A 16215-nucleotide genomic window follows, 5' to 3' on the forward strand; every position below is an offset into this window, starting at 1 on the left:
TGTAAAGCGGCTGCACAGAGAACATCAGGAAGATGAATAGGAGCATTCATCTGTGTATTCACATCGTGGATTAATAGACGGCCCAGGAAAATGTGCAGAGCCTCAGCATTTCTCTGGCTCATAAATGACATTTAATATCTGTTTCCAGTGGTGCAGTACATGGGTAGAGAGCAGCACGTCTCCTGGAATCTCATCTCCATCTAATATGCTGAGTAGGGCATTTAAAAAAAAATAGTGAAATATATTTATTGTATTATGAAATTATTATTAAACATTATAAAATGAAAATATTTAATTGCTCGATGTATTGTCTTCCCTTCTCAGACTTGTTCATTTCTAAATATGAGAAAAGTGGATTTTCAAAAATCTGGTTCGCCAGTGCTTTCAAAGGGGCTTCGAGCCCTACCCAGATGTGGACCCCTATAAATCTACACATGAAGAACCACGAGCAGTGGAAGAAGGTCATCGACGGGATGAAAAAGTTTCCCAAAATCCACTACAGTGGCATGGCGCTGACTGGGTGGCAGAGGTGAGAGGTGGAGAAAGGTGACGTTATGTGTTATTACAGGGGAGGGTAGCGCTGTATAGGATGAGGCTCAGTCTTCATCAGCACAAAATGAATGGTTTTAGCAGAGTAACAATGGCTGTGTGCCTATCTGCAGATCAGTGAATGAGACCTCTTTATCTGATTCTAAAATTCTTACTTAGAGGAGAGATGCTGGCACTACACCAATCATTAGGGGACATCCTGTTTCTAGGATTATTGAACCTCCAGGTCTACAGCAGCACATGTCATTTCTTAATGATTAGTGCTACCGCTATTACTATTCCAGCTTGAACTGTGCAAAGTTACTCCTGCCCAGATTTCTCTTTTACACTTACCTGACACCTCATTCATGTCATCAGTAATAACTGCAGACAACTGGACCTTACATTTGAGTCACACTGACCACATCACGACATGCTCCATCCTACACACTGCAGGAATAACACGGATGCCTGAATTGTAGGTACATTTACAGCAGTGGCGGACAAGTCAGTTAGGATGTGGCCAGGCTGACGGGTCTTTGGAGGCACGTGCTGTCCTGTGTTACAGGGCCATCCATTCAACCTGTGGCTCTCCAGGTGTTGTGAAACTACAAGTCCCAGCATACCTTGCCAGTGATCGTCTTGCATAGCATACTGGGGCTTGTAGTTTCACCACTAGAGAGCCTAAGGTTGGCCAGGCCTGTACTATGCCATATTCATGGACTGGGGGTCATTTGCCCACCAGGCCTTTCCCATTGTGGGCTACCTTGGGCTGAGCCGAGTTTCACCCCCAGGCCCCCTGCCCCCCGGGGTAATGTTTGCCAGCCAGTCCCTGGCCCTATATCCCCATTGTACGATGCTGCAGCTGTAATAATAACTAAAGGACCTAACACCTACTGTATGTTTATCCTGACACTGCTGAAATATAAACAACCACAGCCAGAGGGCAGCAGAGGGTTGCTGTTACATTAGTCTCTGGAGCCTGCAGAGGGAGACTGGGAAATAATGATATATGTTTGTACATTTTCTTAAATATTTTTAATTATGCCATTTAATCTGTACTTGCCTAATATTCAGTAAACTAGCGGAAGTACAGGACAGGAATAGCTTATTGATACGTTATTCATAATGGTCTAGGGCAGAGAGACAAGAGGCTGGCAGGGCATGTTGGTACTTGTAGTTCTACAACAGCTGAAAAGCCTTAAGCTATGTCTGGTATAAGGGATCCCCGTTACACCAATCATGTAATTTACCTGCACTGCGCTCTGGGCTACAGCAATCTGGGTAGTTGTGTCCTGGTCCAGGACTCCTGGATCTATATCTACTTCTTTCGTACTGTAGGCTTGTGTTGTCATTGCTGCTCGCCTCTTCCTGCAGGTACGACCATTACTCTGCTCTCTGTGAGCTGCTGCCAGTAGGTATCCCGTCCCTGGCTGTGTGTCTGCAAACTCTCAAGTATGGTAAGTGTATCCGCGGTGCACCCGATGCCACGGAGGTTCTGTACTCTCCCGGACAGCTTCTCACCTCCCCTCTCCTGCACAGGGCAATTCACTGAGAAATCCAAGAAGGAGACCGCTCACATACTGGGGTTCAGCAGCATCAATGTGGAGAAAAACATTTGGTAATTAAGTTCCATGTTATTCATCTGTAACGTTCTTGTTGGCAGTGTAGCTGCATGTTGCATGTAATGAGATAATTAATGACTGCAGGGTTCGGAGAGAGACACAAGTGTCACTTCACGCCGTCATGCAGAAGTGTATATAGAGACCTAATTCCATGCTGCTCTGTTTCTGTTAGTGAGGGGACTGGTGCTTTTCCAGGAGCCGAAATTTACAACATGGTGAAAAAAGTCCACAACGAATTGAATCAGAAGGTGCATAACATCATGCAGGATAGGTGAGTAAGAGGCAAATAACTATGTGCACCAGCCCTGCTGTCCTGACCATGTGACTGTGCACCAGCCCTGCTGTCCTGACCATGTGACTGTGCACCAGCCCTGCTGTCCTGACCATGTGACTGTGCACCAGCCCTGCTGTCCTGATCATGTGACTGTGCACCAGCCCTGCTGTCCTGACCATGTGACTGTGCACCAGCCCTGCTGTCCTGACCATGTGACTGTGCACCAGCCCTGCTGTCCTGACCATGTGACTGTGCACCAGCCCTGCTGTCCTGACCATGTGACTGTGCACCAGCGCCACTATCCTGACCATGTGACTGTGCACCAGCCCTACAGTCCTGGCCTTGTGACTGTGCACCAGCCCTGCAGTCCTGACCTTGTGATTGTGCACCAGCCCTGCTGTCCTGACCTTGTGATTGTGCACCAGCCCTGCAGTCCTGACCTTGTGATTGTGCACCAGCCCTGCTGTCCTGACCTTGTGATTGTGCACCAGCCCTGCTGTCCTGACCTTGTGACTGTGCACCAGCCCTGCTGTCCTGACCATGTGACTGTGCACCAGCCCTGCTGTCCTGACCATGTGACTGTGCACCAGCCCTGCAGTCCTGACCATGTGACTGTGCACCAGCGCCACTATCCTGACCATGTGACTGTGCACCAGCCCTGCTGTCCTGACCATGTGACTGTGCACCAGCCCTGCTGTCCTGACCATGTGACTGTGCACCAGCCCTGCTGTCCTGACCATGTGACTGTGCACCAGCCCTGCTGTCCTGACCATGTGACTGTGCACCAGCCCTGCTGTCCTGACCATGTGACTGTGCACCAGCCCTGCTGTCCTGACCATGTGACTGTGCACCAGCCCTGCTGTCCTGACCATGTGACTGTGCACCAGCCCTGCTGTCCTGACCATGTGACTGTGCACCAGCCCTGCAGTCCTGACCATGTGACTGTGCACCAGCCCTGCAGTCCTGACCATGTGACTGTGCACCAGCCCTGCAGTCCTGACCATGTGACTGTGCACCAGCCCTGCTGTCCTGACCATGTGACTGTGCACCAGCCCTGCTGTCCTGACCATGTGACTGTGCACCAGCCCTGCTGTCCTGACCATGTGACTGTGCACCAGCGCCTCTATCCTGACCATGTGACTGTGCACCAGCCCTGCTGTCCTGACCATGTGACTGTGCACCAGCCCTGCTGTCCTGACCATGTGACTGTGCACCAGCCCTGCTGTCCTGACCATGTGACTGTGCACCAGCCCTGCAGTCCTGACCATGTAACTGTTCACCAGCCCTGCAGTCCTGACCATGTGACTGTTCACCAGCCCTGCAGTCCTGACCATGTGACTTTGCACCAGCCCTGCAGTCCTGACCATGTGACTGTGCACCAGCCCTGCTGTCCTGACCATGTGACTGTGCACCAGCCCTGCAGTCCTGACCATGTGACTGTGCACCAGCGCCACTATCCTGACCATGTGACTGTGCACCAGCCCTGCTGTCCTGACCATGTGACTGTGCACCAGCCCTGCTGTCCTGACCATGTGACTGTGCACCAGCCCTGCTGTTCTGACCATGTGACTGTGCACCAGCCCTGCAGTCCTGACCTTGTGACTGTGCACCAGCGCCACTATCCTGACCATGTGATTGTGCACCAGCCCTGCAGTCCTGACCTTGTGATTGTGCACCAGCCCTGCAGTCCTGACCTTGTGATTGTGCACCAGCCCTGCAGTCCTGACCTTGTGATTGTGCACCAGCCCTGCAGTCCTGACCATGTGACTGTGCACCAGCCCTACAGTCCTGGCCTTGTGATTGTGCACCAGCCCTGCAGTCCTGACCTTGTGATTGTGCACCAGCCCTGCAGTCCTGACCTTGTGATTGTGCACCAGCCCTGCAGTTCTGACCTTGTGATTGTGCACCAGCCCTGCTGTCCTGACCTTGTGACTGTGCACCAGCCCTGCTGTCCTGACCATGTGACTGTGCACCAGCTCCGCTATCCTGACCATGTGACTGTGCACCAGCTCCGCTATCCTGACCATGTGACTGTGCACCAGCTCCGCTATCCTGACCATGTGACTGTGCACCAGCTCCGCTATCCTGACCATGTGACTGTGCACCAGCGCCGCTATCCTGACCATGTGACTGTGCACCAGCGCCCCTATCTTGACCATGTGACTGTGCACCATCCCCACTATCTTGACCATGTGACTGTGCACCATCCCCACTATCCTGACCATGTGACACTGCACCAGCGCCACTATCATGACCATGTGACTGTGCACCAGCACCACTATCCTGACCATGTGACTGTGCACCAGCGCCACTATCCTGACCATGTGACTGTGCACCAGCCCTGCAGTCCTGACCATGTGACTGTGCACCAGCGCCACTATCCTGACCATGTGACTGTGCACCAGCTCCACTATCCTGACCATGTGACTGTGCACCAGCGCCACTATCCTGACCATGTGACTGTGCACCAACCCCGCTGTCCTAACCATGTGACTGTGGAATACACTTTTCTGTTTCCAGCGTTGGACATATGTTGTGTACTGTATGTTTGATTCAATAATTATTTTTTTCTTTTTGCACAGTGACATTGGCGGCTGGTTCTCACGTTATCATAGGAAGCACAAGTTTGGGAATCCGAATAAAATGGAGATTTTCAGCGACAAAGTATTAAAGTGAGTATCAACTAACACAGTAATCCCAAACCAATGTGTCACGGTGCTGGGCTGCAGGGGTATGGGTTAATGCAGGGGTATGGGTTAATGCAGGGGTATGGGTTAATGCAGGGGTATGGGGTAATGCAGGGGTATGGGTTAATGCAAGGGTATGGGGTAATGCAGGGGTATGGGTTAATGCAGGGGTATGGGGTAATGCAGGGGTATGGGGTAATGCAGGGGTATGGGTTAATGCAGGGGTATGGGGTAATGCAGGGGTATGGGGTAATGCAGGGGTATGGGGTAATGCAGGGGTATGGGGTAATGCAGGGGTATGGGTTAATGCAGGGGTATGGGGTAATGCAGGGGTATGGGTTAATGCAGGGGTATGGGTTAATGCAGGGGTATGGGTTAATGCAGGGGTATGGGGTAATGCAGGGGTATGGGGTAATGCAGGGGTATGGGGTAATGCAGGGGTATGGGTTAATGCAGGGGTATGGGGTAATGCAGGGGTATGGGTTAATGCAGGGGTATGGGGTAATGCAGGGGTATGGGTTAATGCAGGGGTATGGGGTAATGCAGGGGTATGGGTTAATGCAGGGGTATGGGTTAATGCAGGGGTATGGGTTAATGCAGGGGTATGGGGTAATGCAGGGGTATTGGTTAATGCAGGGGTATGGGGTAATGCAGGGGTATGGGGTAATGCAGGGGTATGGGGTAATGCAGGGATATGGGTTAATGCAGGGGTATGGGGTAATGCAGGGGTATGGGGTAATGCAGGGGTATGGGTTAATGCAGGGGTAGGGGGTAATGCAGGGGTATGGGTTAATGCAGAGGTATGGGTTAAGGTGTGGGAGGTGAAAGTCTGTAAATAAAAAATGTATGTAATGGAAGTCTATGTGAAATATATCTTAATTGACAGCAAATGGCTGCGATCTGACCTGATTTTTATTTTAATCAGTTCAGTTTTTAAAAATGTGTTTTTCATCCTTTGTTTTTTGCCCGGTGCACCTCGGTGGTCCACCCAGGGCACATTAAGGTACAGATCTCCTCTTCACACTTAAACGCAGCCTCCGCAAGCTAAACTTGTGACTCCCTCCATGTGCAGAAAGGCAGAAAATCTTTAGATGGAGCACTATGCAAAATGTAACCAAGGTGCAAGGTCCCGCCCATCTGGTGCCACGGCTGTCAATTAAAGTAACTTTTCTGATCTCCTGCTAAGAACGACTTAATTTAGCCTTATTTATGGCTTATAAATCATGAGAGTGTAGTGACGTTTTTATTTCATTTTGAGTGTGTAGCTGTGTATGACATCGCTCAGTGCGCTGGCATGTATTGGAGTCTTGTCCTCTACTTCTCACAGGGCAGCAGAGAACATGATGATCTACACTCCAAGTTATAGAATACGGAACACAGAATCGCCATCCGTAATAAAGCAGTCACCATGTACAGCGCTTGGGCTGGATTCTACCAGAGCAGGGAGTGTGGGGGTCCACCAATGATAGAGAAACCAGTCCCAGGATGGCCAGCTCAGGGTGCCCCTGCTCTGAAATACTCCTCCTGCCCCCTTTGGGGTGCAAGGGCTGGGTAATTACCAGGATTGGGATTGCAAAGCTGGCACCCCAGCCATCGCTGTGTATAACTGACAGGCGTCCCTAACACGCTATTATACCAAAAGTAGTAGAGTAAAAAAAAGTCAAGATACAGGCACTATTTTACAATAAACGTTTAATTTTAAATAAATAAACACCAAACCCACATTAACACTTTATTTAATATATTTTAAAAAATCTACTTTTCTTCTTTCTTGATCTGTCATAGTTCAAATGGAAAAATAAAATCACCATCTTCCAAACGGCAAGAGCCCCCCTTACCACCCGAAAAAAAAAAATTACCCAATCGCTAACTATGGGTGAAATGATTATGAACTCTGACATAATAATTATATGTACTGTATTTGTTCGAAATAGGATGGGATTGTAAGCTTAAATATGTAAATATGTGCCAGGTACTGTAGTCTAAGCACCTAGCAAAATAGGCTGAATCTATACCCTCCAAGTTTCGTTGTGGTGCAGGACATTTTGCAGGGTTGCGACGTTCCAGTGATGCCATCTTCAGGTTCTGGTTTAACTTTTCCACTGTACTGTATTTTCACATTTGCGTTTTGTGGGCATTTAGTCGTGGATAGAGATAGGACGACGCTGGACAAGTCGTTCTGCTGTGCGGTTTCATGGGAGTAGTGCTGGGAACCCATAGGGCCAAATTCCACCGGCGAAACGCGTGGAATTTCATGGTTAAATGCAGAACACGGTTATTATTTTGCAGAAAACTTTCAAAAATATCCGTCCATATTTCTAATTTTGTGATTTTTTTTTTTAGAAACTTAAGATATGTATTGGTTATTATGTCCTTTTGTTATTAGCGTTTTTTATGATCTGCTTCCTTACATAGATACATAGGAAAAGATGGTTCATTGATGTTCTTGAACTGCCCCTACCTCTAATCCTTTTCTGCCCCTCTCCAGAGGCAATGAAGAGTGGGAGATTCACATACAGGCCCTCCGTTCCCAGCTGGATGCCATGTACTTCCCAGACACAGTGGAGGAATGGATGGAAGAGAATGTAAATCCCCTCATGGACTCTCTACGAGAAATGGCAAAAGATTTCCAGGAGATCCTGGCACTCAACGCCCGGCCGAAGGCCATAGGGAAAAAGTGAGCGGGCGTCCAGGCTAGGATGGCGATTTGAGAATGCTGCAAATGGGTCATCACTCGGAATTACGTGCAGGGAAAGGGTTAACGTTTTGCAGACCAGAGCAATGCAACGCCTTTCACAAAGATGCCACGAACTAAACTATGGTGGTGCGCAGGTCAGTGGGTGTTTGAGGGATTCTGGGAAATGTGTCTACTGACATAGGCCTGCATATGCACTGTGTGTTTAAGAGGATCCCTTATATCTGAGTATGTGAAATGTTTTAACTGTGATAATCAGAGACCGTGGCTTGGCACAGTACTGACTAGTTATGGGTGCATTATACCACTAAGTTTACAGTCCTAGATCTCCCATGATGCCTGGCAGCTATTTCAGTAGACACATATTGCCACATCATTTAATTTGCTAAGCATCATGGGAGATACAGCTAAAGCACAGCAGTCACACACAGTGCATCGGCCATTTTGTTGACTGAACCAATATCAATGACAATTTACCCCATCAATTCACTAGAAACCAGTGATGTAACTGAGGCCGGGGATTCCAAGCTTTTTATAGGCTGGAAAAACGTTCATGAAAAATGCAATTGAACAATCCACTAGTACCTCATGAATAGTTTGTCATGAAGTTACCGTTTACTAGGGAATTGATAAGCTGCGTTCTTGTGAATATTGGTTCAACCAACAAAATGTCTGCCTCCGCTGTGGTGTAGGTGGCAGGTGCTTTTGGAACAAAATCTGAATTGCCACTAGATTGCACTGCAATTTGCAATCCAACCCCTACGGCAGGGAAACCAAGGGTTACTCTAATACACATACGGCTAAGAAGAAAAATTGGATCAAAAATGGACCCTAACTTAGCTCACCCCCCTTTGGTTACCAATATAGGGACTTCCCCTGTGAAAATCAGGAAGTTGGGTGCATGGTATTATCACTATGAATTACTGCCAGAGGAATATACGGCTACTCCAATTTTGTGCGGCATTAGTTCACTTGAGAAATACCCGTTACCCGATGCAATGCTCGCCTCACTCAGAAGCTCCTTAAAACGTATGTTCCTATGATTTAGAGTTTATAAATTTAATAATATAAGTTCTTGTTTAGATTGTTTTATATTGTTATTGTCATTGTGTTATTGTAAATAAAAAATATATATATTTAAATAGTTTGTAACAAAAGTGCAGTTTATTTAAAGGGACTGAATCATTACGTTGATGGTTGATATTGAATCATTACTTGAAAATAATAGCAATTTACACATCTTGGTATCACCTGGTGTTTTATTTGTATTTTTAACACATTAAAGTGCAGTAAACACAACAACAAAAAACCCTATGAAACAGAAGGAAACCGTCAATGGATATGATACAATGATTTAAAGAGCATTTAAAATGCTAGTGGGTATAGTCATTGTCCTTCTCCGTCCTTCGTCCATATGGGAGATGACAATCGGGAAGCTGCAGAAGAGTGATTTCAAATTTAAGTCTTTGCTACTTTACTTTTTCTTACTATGTTACTTATTAATCTGGTTCCAATACCTCCCTAAATTTACAAGGGCAAAACTGGGCTAAATTAAGCCACAATCCATATAACATAGGCCCCCATTTTGTAAACACGCCCTAATCTGTGCAACCACGCCCACTTACTGACAAAGCCACACCCACTTCTCTTTTGTGGGCAAGGGCAGTCACCACCTTGCTGCCTCGTAGTATGGTGTGTAGAAGAGGCATTGTCTGTTCTTTTTCACCCCCCCTCCCCAGAATGTAAGTTCGGTCTTTTCTTTTGCCAAATTGTTTCTATATGCCATGTGATTTACTCTTAATAACATCCATGCATGTGCTGCTCAACTGTACCCATGTACCTGTATGATTACTGTGCTCATGTATGTCAGATCTATACATAGCTCTATGTCAGGCGCTACGGAATCATTGACGCCATATAAATAATGATGATGATGATCAGGTGCATGATCTGCAAGAGAGTCGGAGGTGGGAGCGTGGGTGCCTGCTCAGAGGGGTACTCTAACTACATCTGAGAGTAAGTCACAAGTGAGTCGGAGGTTGTAGTGTGGGTGCCTGCTCAGATGGGTACTCTAACTGCACCTGAGAGTAAGTCACAAGTGAGTCGGAGGTTATAGCATGGGTGCCTGCTCAGAGGGGTACTCTAACTACATCTGAGAGTAAGTCACAAGAGAGTCTGAGATTGTAGTGTGGGTGCCTGGTCAGAGGGGTACTCTAACTGCACCTGAGAGTAAGTCACAAGTGAGTCGGAGGTTATAGCGTGGGTGCCTGCACAGAGGGGTACTCTAACTACATCTGAGAGTAAGTCACAAGAGAGTCGGAGGTTGTAGTGTGGGTGCCTGGTCAGAGGGGTACTCTAACTGCATCTGAGAGTAAGTCACAAGTGAGTCGGAGGTTGTAGTGTGGGTGCCTGCACAGAGGGGTACTCTAACTGCACCTGAGAGTAAGTCACAAGTGAGTCGGAGGTTATAGCATGGGTGCCTGCTTAGAGGGATACTCTAACTGCATCTGAGACTAAGTCACAAGTGAGTCGGAGGTGGGAGCGTGGGTACCTGCTCAGATGGGGACTCTAACTGCACCTGAGAGTAAGTCACAAGTGAGTCGGAGGTTGTAGTGTGGGTGCCTGCACAGAGGGGTACTCTAACTGCACCTGAGAGTAAGTCACAAGTGAGTCGGAGGTTATAGCATGGGTGCCTGCTTAGAGGGATACTCTAACTGCATCTGAGACTAAGTCACAAGTGAGTCGGAGGTTGTAGTGTGGGTACCTGCTCAGATGGGGACTCTAACTGCACCTGAGAGTAAGTCACAAGTGAGTCGGAGGTGGGAGCGTGGGTGCCTGCTCAGAGGGGTACTCTAACTGCACCTGAGAGTAAGTCACAAGTGAGTCGGAGGTGGGAGCGTGGGTACCTGCTCAGATGGGGACTCTAACTGCACCTGAGAGTAAGTCACAAGTGAGTCGGATGTGGGAGTGTGGGTGCCTGCTCAGATGGGTACTCTAACTGCACCTGAGAGTAAGTCGGAGGTGGGAGCATAGGTGCCTACTTAGAGGGATACTCTAACTGCATCTGAGAGTAAGTCACAAGAGAGTCAGATAAGAGTGTGAGGCCATGCTAATGTGGAAGCTGCAGAGAGTGAGAGAGAGCGTAATTTCTAAAGTGAGGTGACGTAATACAAAAACCCATGAAAAACAAGAAAACTGCACTTGTAATCAGACATACAGGCCTGATTCATCAAGGCATGTAGCTGCCGATTTGAGCGTATCGTTCACAAAATCACTCTGTGCATGTCCAGAAGTGTCCGTGGACGCCCTGTTACATCCTTTGCGCTTGTGAGCGCAAAGGACAGTTACTGCAGCCTATGATTTTGATGGGAAGGAGCATTGTAGTCAATCTACAATAGGTTTGCGCCAAACTCGAGCGCAAGCAGCCACGTTCAAAACATGCTTTACGCATGTCAAAGTTACTTGTTTTTTTACATATCTCTTGCACCAGCTATAGGACTAGTCTAAGTCCCAATTAGTAGTGATGACAGTCTCGTATGCATGCTATAACATGTGTTTGCAATCAAGAGCAACTTTAAAATGTATTTTTATGTTCAGTAGACAACAACGTTCTAATAAATGTATTTCATGGAATAAGTGTTTTTTTTTATATAAAAAAAACAACCCTTTTTTTATTTAACGGTTTTATCATTAATGTCTTTATTATTATCATGTGACATTAATTAAATGTTTTTTTTATTTTTCTGTGCGTTCCTTTTATGACTTTATAATCAACATATGGATTGTAGTAGAGCACAGCAGACCCGCCCCCGAATTCAACAGCGCACATATCTTGAGATCCGCTCCTTGAGGAAGTTGTGAGTGCGCAGAGCCTAAATACGTGCGTATCTATATATATAATTACAAAGTACACTGTAATTACTATTTTCTATGTGACCACAATACTAAAACCAAAAATCTCTCAATTTAGGGGGATATTTAGTGAATGATAAACCAAAATCCTACCACTTTAGTATCACCTCTTTCAATTAAATAAAGGTTTAAATTTTTGTCCTAAAATACTGTTCAGTTTAGTCTTACGACTTAAATAAATCATAGAGAGAGGGGACATTGGGACCCGTGTTATTACATGTGTCACTTTATTGTATGTGAAGCGTTTTATTACATTGCTCGCTGTTCACAAGGAAATGTGCTCTTCCATCGGACGGCTCCCATTAAAAATATAGTACTTCGCACAGAAGCGGACTTGGTACCCTAATAAAACTGTCCCTTTATTAATAAAAATAATAATTAAGAAACAGGTAGGGTGCCAAAAGAGTAAAAAGGAATAAATACACATTTACAAACAAACCCCAAACATTTCCTGATTATGATATATGGAATTACCTTGTCTCCTTCACTGCCAGCCAATCACAAGCAGTCAGTGGGAGAAATAGCTTGTAATTGGCTGGCAGAGGAAGGGGAGTCCCACGGACTCCAGGCCTTCACCATTTTTTTTCGGAGTGGCTGCTTTGCCTTTCTTAAATGATGTCTTGGTTTTTGTTTTTTTGCATATTAATAATTTGTTATTTCAGTAATACTACCATTTAAACATGGCATCAATAAGAAAGTAATTAATATAATTAATTTTTTCTATGTACTTATTTTATACAGATGATATTCAGTAAGGGTTGGAACTATGTCCTGGAGAACAAAAAATGTAACCTGTGACCTGTCCTCCAATAATGACTTTTTAAAAGCATACATGCCAACTCTCCCAAAACGATCTCCTGAACTCCCGGGAGAGTCTATGCAATGTCCCTGGAGCCAAAGCAGAGCACAAACAAATTACTTATGACAACATCTGCTATGCTGGAGAAATGTGGACATTTTCTTGTATCAGACCTGTTCATTTTATTGACTTGGAGGAGGTGGACTACAAGAAAATGGCCACCATTCTCCAGTTTCAGGTACATTCATTAACTTTTGGGGAGAGGGGCTGAGAGATAGAGAAAGTGGAGGTGGGGGGCAGAAGTTAGGTGAGCAAACATGAGGGAGGGGGGTGGACAGAGGGAGGGGGGAGGAGTGAGGGGGGTCTGTGGGTGAGAGGGGAAGGCAGCCATTTTGTAGGAGGAACTAATATACATTGGAATTCAGCTTATCAATTCACTAGGAAGCACAATGGCATGATACCAGTGCTAGGAAGTACCCTAGTCATGTCTCTGGTACAAAGTAAAATTTTAGGATACATTTTCATGAATAATATCCCACAAAATGGCTTCCTCCACGGTGTGTAGGTGACATTTCCGCTTTAACCCTGATGTAATCTCACTCATTAAAACTGTGTATATAATATAGTGAGTGTCCAAATGATTAACTAGTACAATGAAGGTAAATTAGGCTAGTGCTGATTTGTAGTACCATAAAATGTGTAATTGTCTTCAGTTATTAGACTGGCAATGCACTTCAGTGCCTTGTAGTAAAGTTACTGACCACTGAGTGGCGCTATTACCCTTTCTTCCCTCATTCTCTCTCAGAGCCGCAGAGAAAGTAGATAAATAGGTTCTGTCCGCCAGCTGAGAACAGTCACTGTAACAGAGAGAGCAGAGGCTGACATTGCACCCTGTTTATTCCCCTCCCTACAGTGCAAAAGTGCACCGCTGCCCTCCTCTCCTCTGCCAGTCTATTACACCACAGTGCAAAGCATTATAATTTCCTTACTTAATGATAATTATTATCAACATGCTGAGCCTGCCAAGGCGTCTTTTTACCGAACCTTAGGCTTTCCTTCTATTATTAAATGGAATTTTATATTCTGGTTAAGAAAATAAACTGTGAACGGCAATCCGACTTCAGCCAAAGCCATAAGGAGAAGAGACTGAGGAGAGTGACTGAATGTCCATTAGTAGCAATACTATCATACTCCATTTAATTTTTTTATAGCTACTATGTTATTACACTCTATACAAACATAGGACACCCCCCCCCCAACATGACCTGACCACTGGACATGATCATAATACAATTCTATTACACTGTATACAGACATAGGACACTACACCCCCAACATGACCTGACCACTGGGCATGATCATAATACAATTCTATTACACTGTATACAGACATAGGACACTACACCTCCAACATGACCTGACCACTGGACATGATCATAATACAATTCTATTACACTCTATACAGACATAGGACACTACACCTCCAACATGACCTGACCACTGGACATGATCATAATACAATTCTATTACACTCTATACAGACATAGGACACTACACCTCCAACATGACCTGACCACTGGACATGATCATAATACAATTCTATTACACTCTATACAGACATAGGACACTACACCTCCAACATGACCTGACCACTGGACATGATCATAATACAATTCTATTACACTCTATACATACATAGGACACTATACCCCCAACATGACCTGACCACTGGACATGATCATAATACAATTCTATTACACTCTATACAGACATAGGACACTACACCTCCAACATGACCTGACCACTGGACATGATCATAATACAATTCTAACACAGACATAGGACACTACACCTCCAACATGACCTGACCACTGGACATGATCATAATACAATTCTATTACACTCTATGCAGACATAGGACACTACACCCCCAACATGACCTGACCACTGGACATGATCATAATACAATTCTATTACACTCTATACAGACATAGGACACTACACCTCCAACATGACCTGACCACTGGACATGATCATAATACAATTCTATTACACTCTATACATACATAGGACACTACACCCCCAACATAACCTGACCACTGGACATGATCATAATACAATTCTATTACACTGTATACAGACATAGGACGCTACACCCCCAACATGACCTGACCACTGGACATGATCATAATACAATTCTAACACAGACATAGGACACTGCAATTTCCAACATTGTCTGACCGCTGTATATAATACAATTCTTTTCTACTTATTACAAGAATTTACCTTGTTCACTATGTCAGTCTGTACTGAAGACAGTTGAGTTTGAGTTTGAGACAGTGGATGGATCCAATGCCACCTATCAAGAGAGAACCTAAAATGGGAATCTAAAGAGAATATAGAATTAACTTTGATTTCTCCACTGAGCTCCCCCAGGTTGCAGCCCCCAAGAAACGTAGGAAGTGACAAGGCACAAGATTAACTGGAGACATGAAAGGCGCAGATGAAAAACAGAATCAAATACAGATAGGATCAGTAAGCGGGAAATGTGACCCACAGGGTAAAAGGGCCAGGATTGGACAGGTAACTTCAGGGATGTAGTGAGTGGCGCCGTGCACCTGGAATGGAATCATGCCAACAAACATTGCAATTGGAGCAGTGGGCAGGAGGCATTTGTCTAGCCTCAAGAGGTGGCTCCATCCACATGCATGACGTCCACTAATATATAAACATGGATTACGGTATAATGTACAAGAAAGCTACTAAATGCAGAGGAAAAAACCCTCTCATATAATCAATTTGTATTCATTGAATGTGGTCCCATAGGAGTTGACTGGCATAATTTACACAGTTCAATGCCCGTCCTGTGTCCTATCTGTCCTGTAATCATTAGCACTGTCTATCTACTCTGTATCTACACTAGGCTGTCTGAGCTATATTGATTTGCAACCAGGCCAAGCAGTAGCTGCTACAGAACCCCCTGACAACATACAGCTGCGTTGGGCCTGAGCTACGATAATCAGTGACACGTACTGATCGTTGCAAGAAAAACCCAGTTCAGTCCTTTGTCTCTAGAACTGAGCCCGGTGAAAGGGAAGAAAACACCTTAAGGGTTAATATAGCTGTGGGGGTCCGGATTTAAAGAGGCCTCTCTGAGCTTTTATGGTAGTGGGCCTCTAGACCATTGTCCTCTAAGGGGCCTTATGTCTCTGGCGGTTGGCCCTTCTTCGTTCGGAAAAGGTCCTAATACCCAAGCTCTACCCTAACACCCAAGTTATGTTGAACTGGAGCACGCACCTTGGGCCTCAATCTGTTCTAGGAAGGAGTGCTGACTTCCCATAATACACAGGACTACCCTGTTCCTCAGCCCAAAGCTTGAAAGCCCAGAATACAAGTGCCTCCAGAGTGGTGACAATCACCCTGGGAAGTGGGACCCCCACCCTGACTAGTATTAGCAGAGTCCGCTGTTGTTGCACGCGTCTCCTTTGCCCAGGACTTTTGGCTGTGCAGGAGAATTTTTTACTGACCCAGACATGGGTTGCACTTTATTTTGTTTTGGTCACTGATTAAAGGATTTGGAACGTCCTTATGGGCTCCCTATCCCCAAGATCATGGGCTGGTGGTGTGATCCTAAGGCTCTAACCTCTGTGAACCTCTAAGTCTGTCCTTGTGGGGAGAAGAAGATTCTAATATCC

The 16215-nt window shown here is 45.7% G+C and overlaps 1 protein-coding gene across 5 annotated transcripts in view; it reads left to right on the forward strand.

Annotated features, from left to right (window-relative positions):
* The window catches only part of LOC142097459 (hexosaminidase D-like), a 45974-nt gene extending 33181 nt beyond the window's left edge, over nucleotides 1-12793 (forward strand). For 3 of the 5 annotated variants that reach the window (XM_075179305.1, XM_075179307.1, XM_075179306.1), the window contains exons 9-14: nucleotides 325-529; nucleotides 1906-1988; nucleotides 2071-2149; nucleotides 2326-2424; nucleotides 5010-5099; nucleotides 7603-8951. In XM_075179305.1, coding sequence (XP_075035406.1) covers nucleotides 325-529; nucleotides 1906-1988; nucleotides 2071-2149; nucleotides 2326-2424; nucleotides 5010-5099; nucleotides 7603-7795 — 749 coding nt within the window. In that variant the 3' untranslated portion in view covers nucleotides 7796-8951. Of the gene's footprint in view, nucleotides 1-324; nucleotides 530-1905; nucleotides 1989-2070; nucleotides 2150-2325; nucleotides 2425-5009; nucleotides 5100-7602; nucleotides 8952-11597; nucleotides 11929-12462 lie in introns of those variants that run through there. The other 2 variants (XR_012678185.1, XR_012678184.1) reach the window with 2 other exon arrangements.
* Nucleotides 12794-16215: the final 3422 nt, after the last annotated feature.

Source organism: Mixophyes fleayi, chromosome 7 (genome assembly GCF_038048845.1).
Source record: "Mixophyes fleayi isolate aMixFle1 chromosome 7, aMixFle1.hap1, whole genome shotgun sequence".
NCBI lineage: Eukaryota > Metazoa > Chordata > Amphibia > Anura > Limnodynastidae > Mixophyes > Mixophyes fleayi.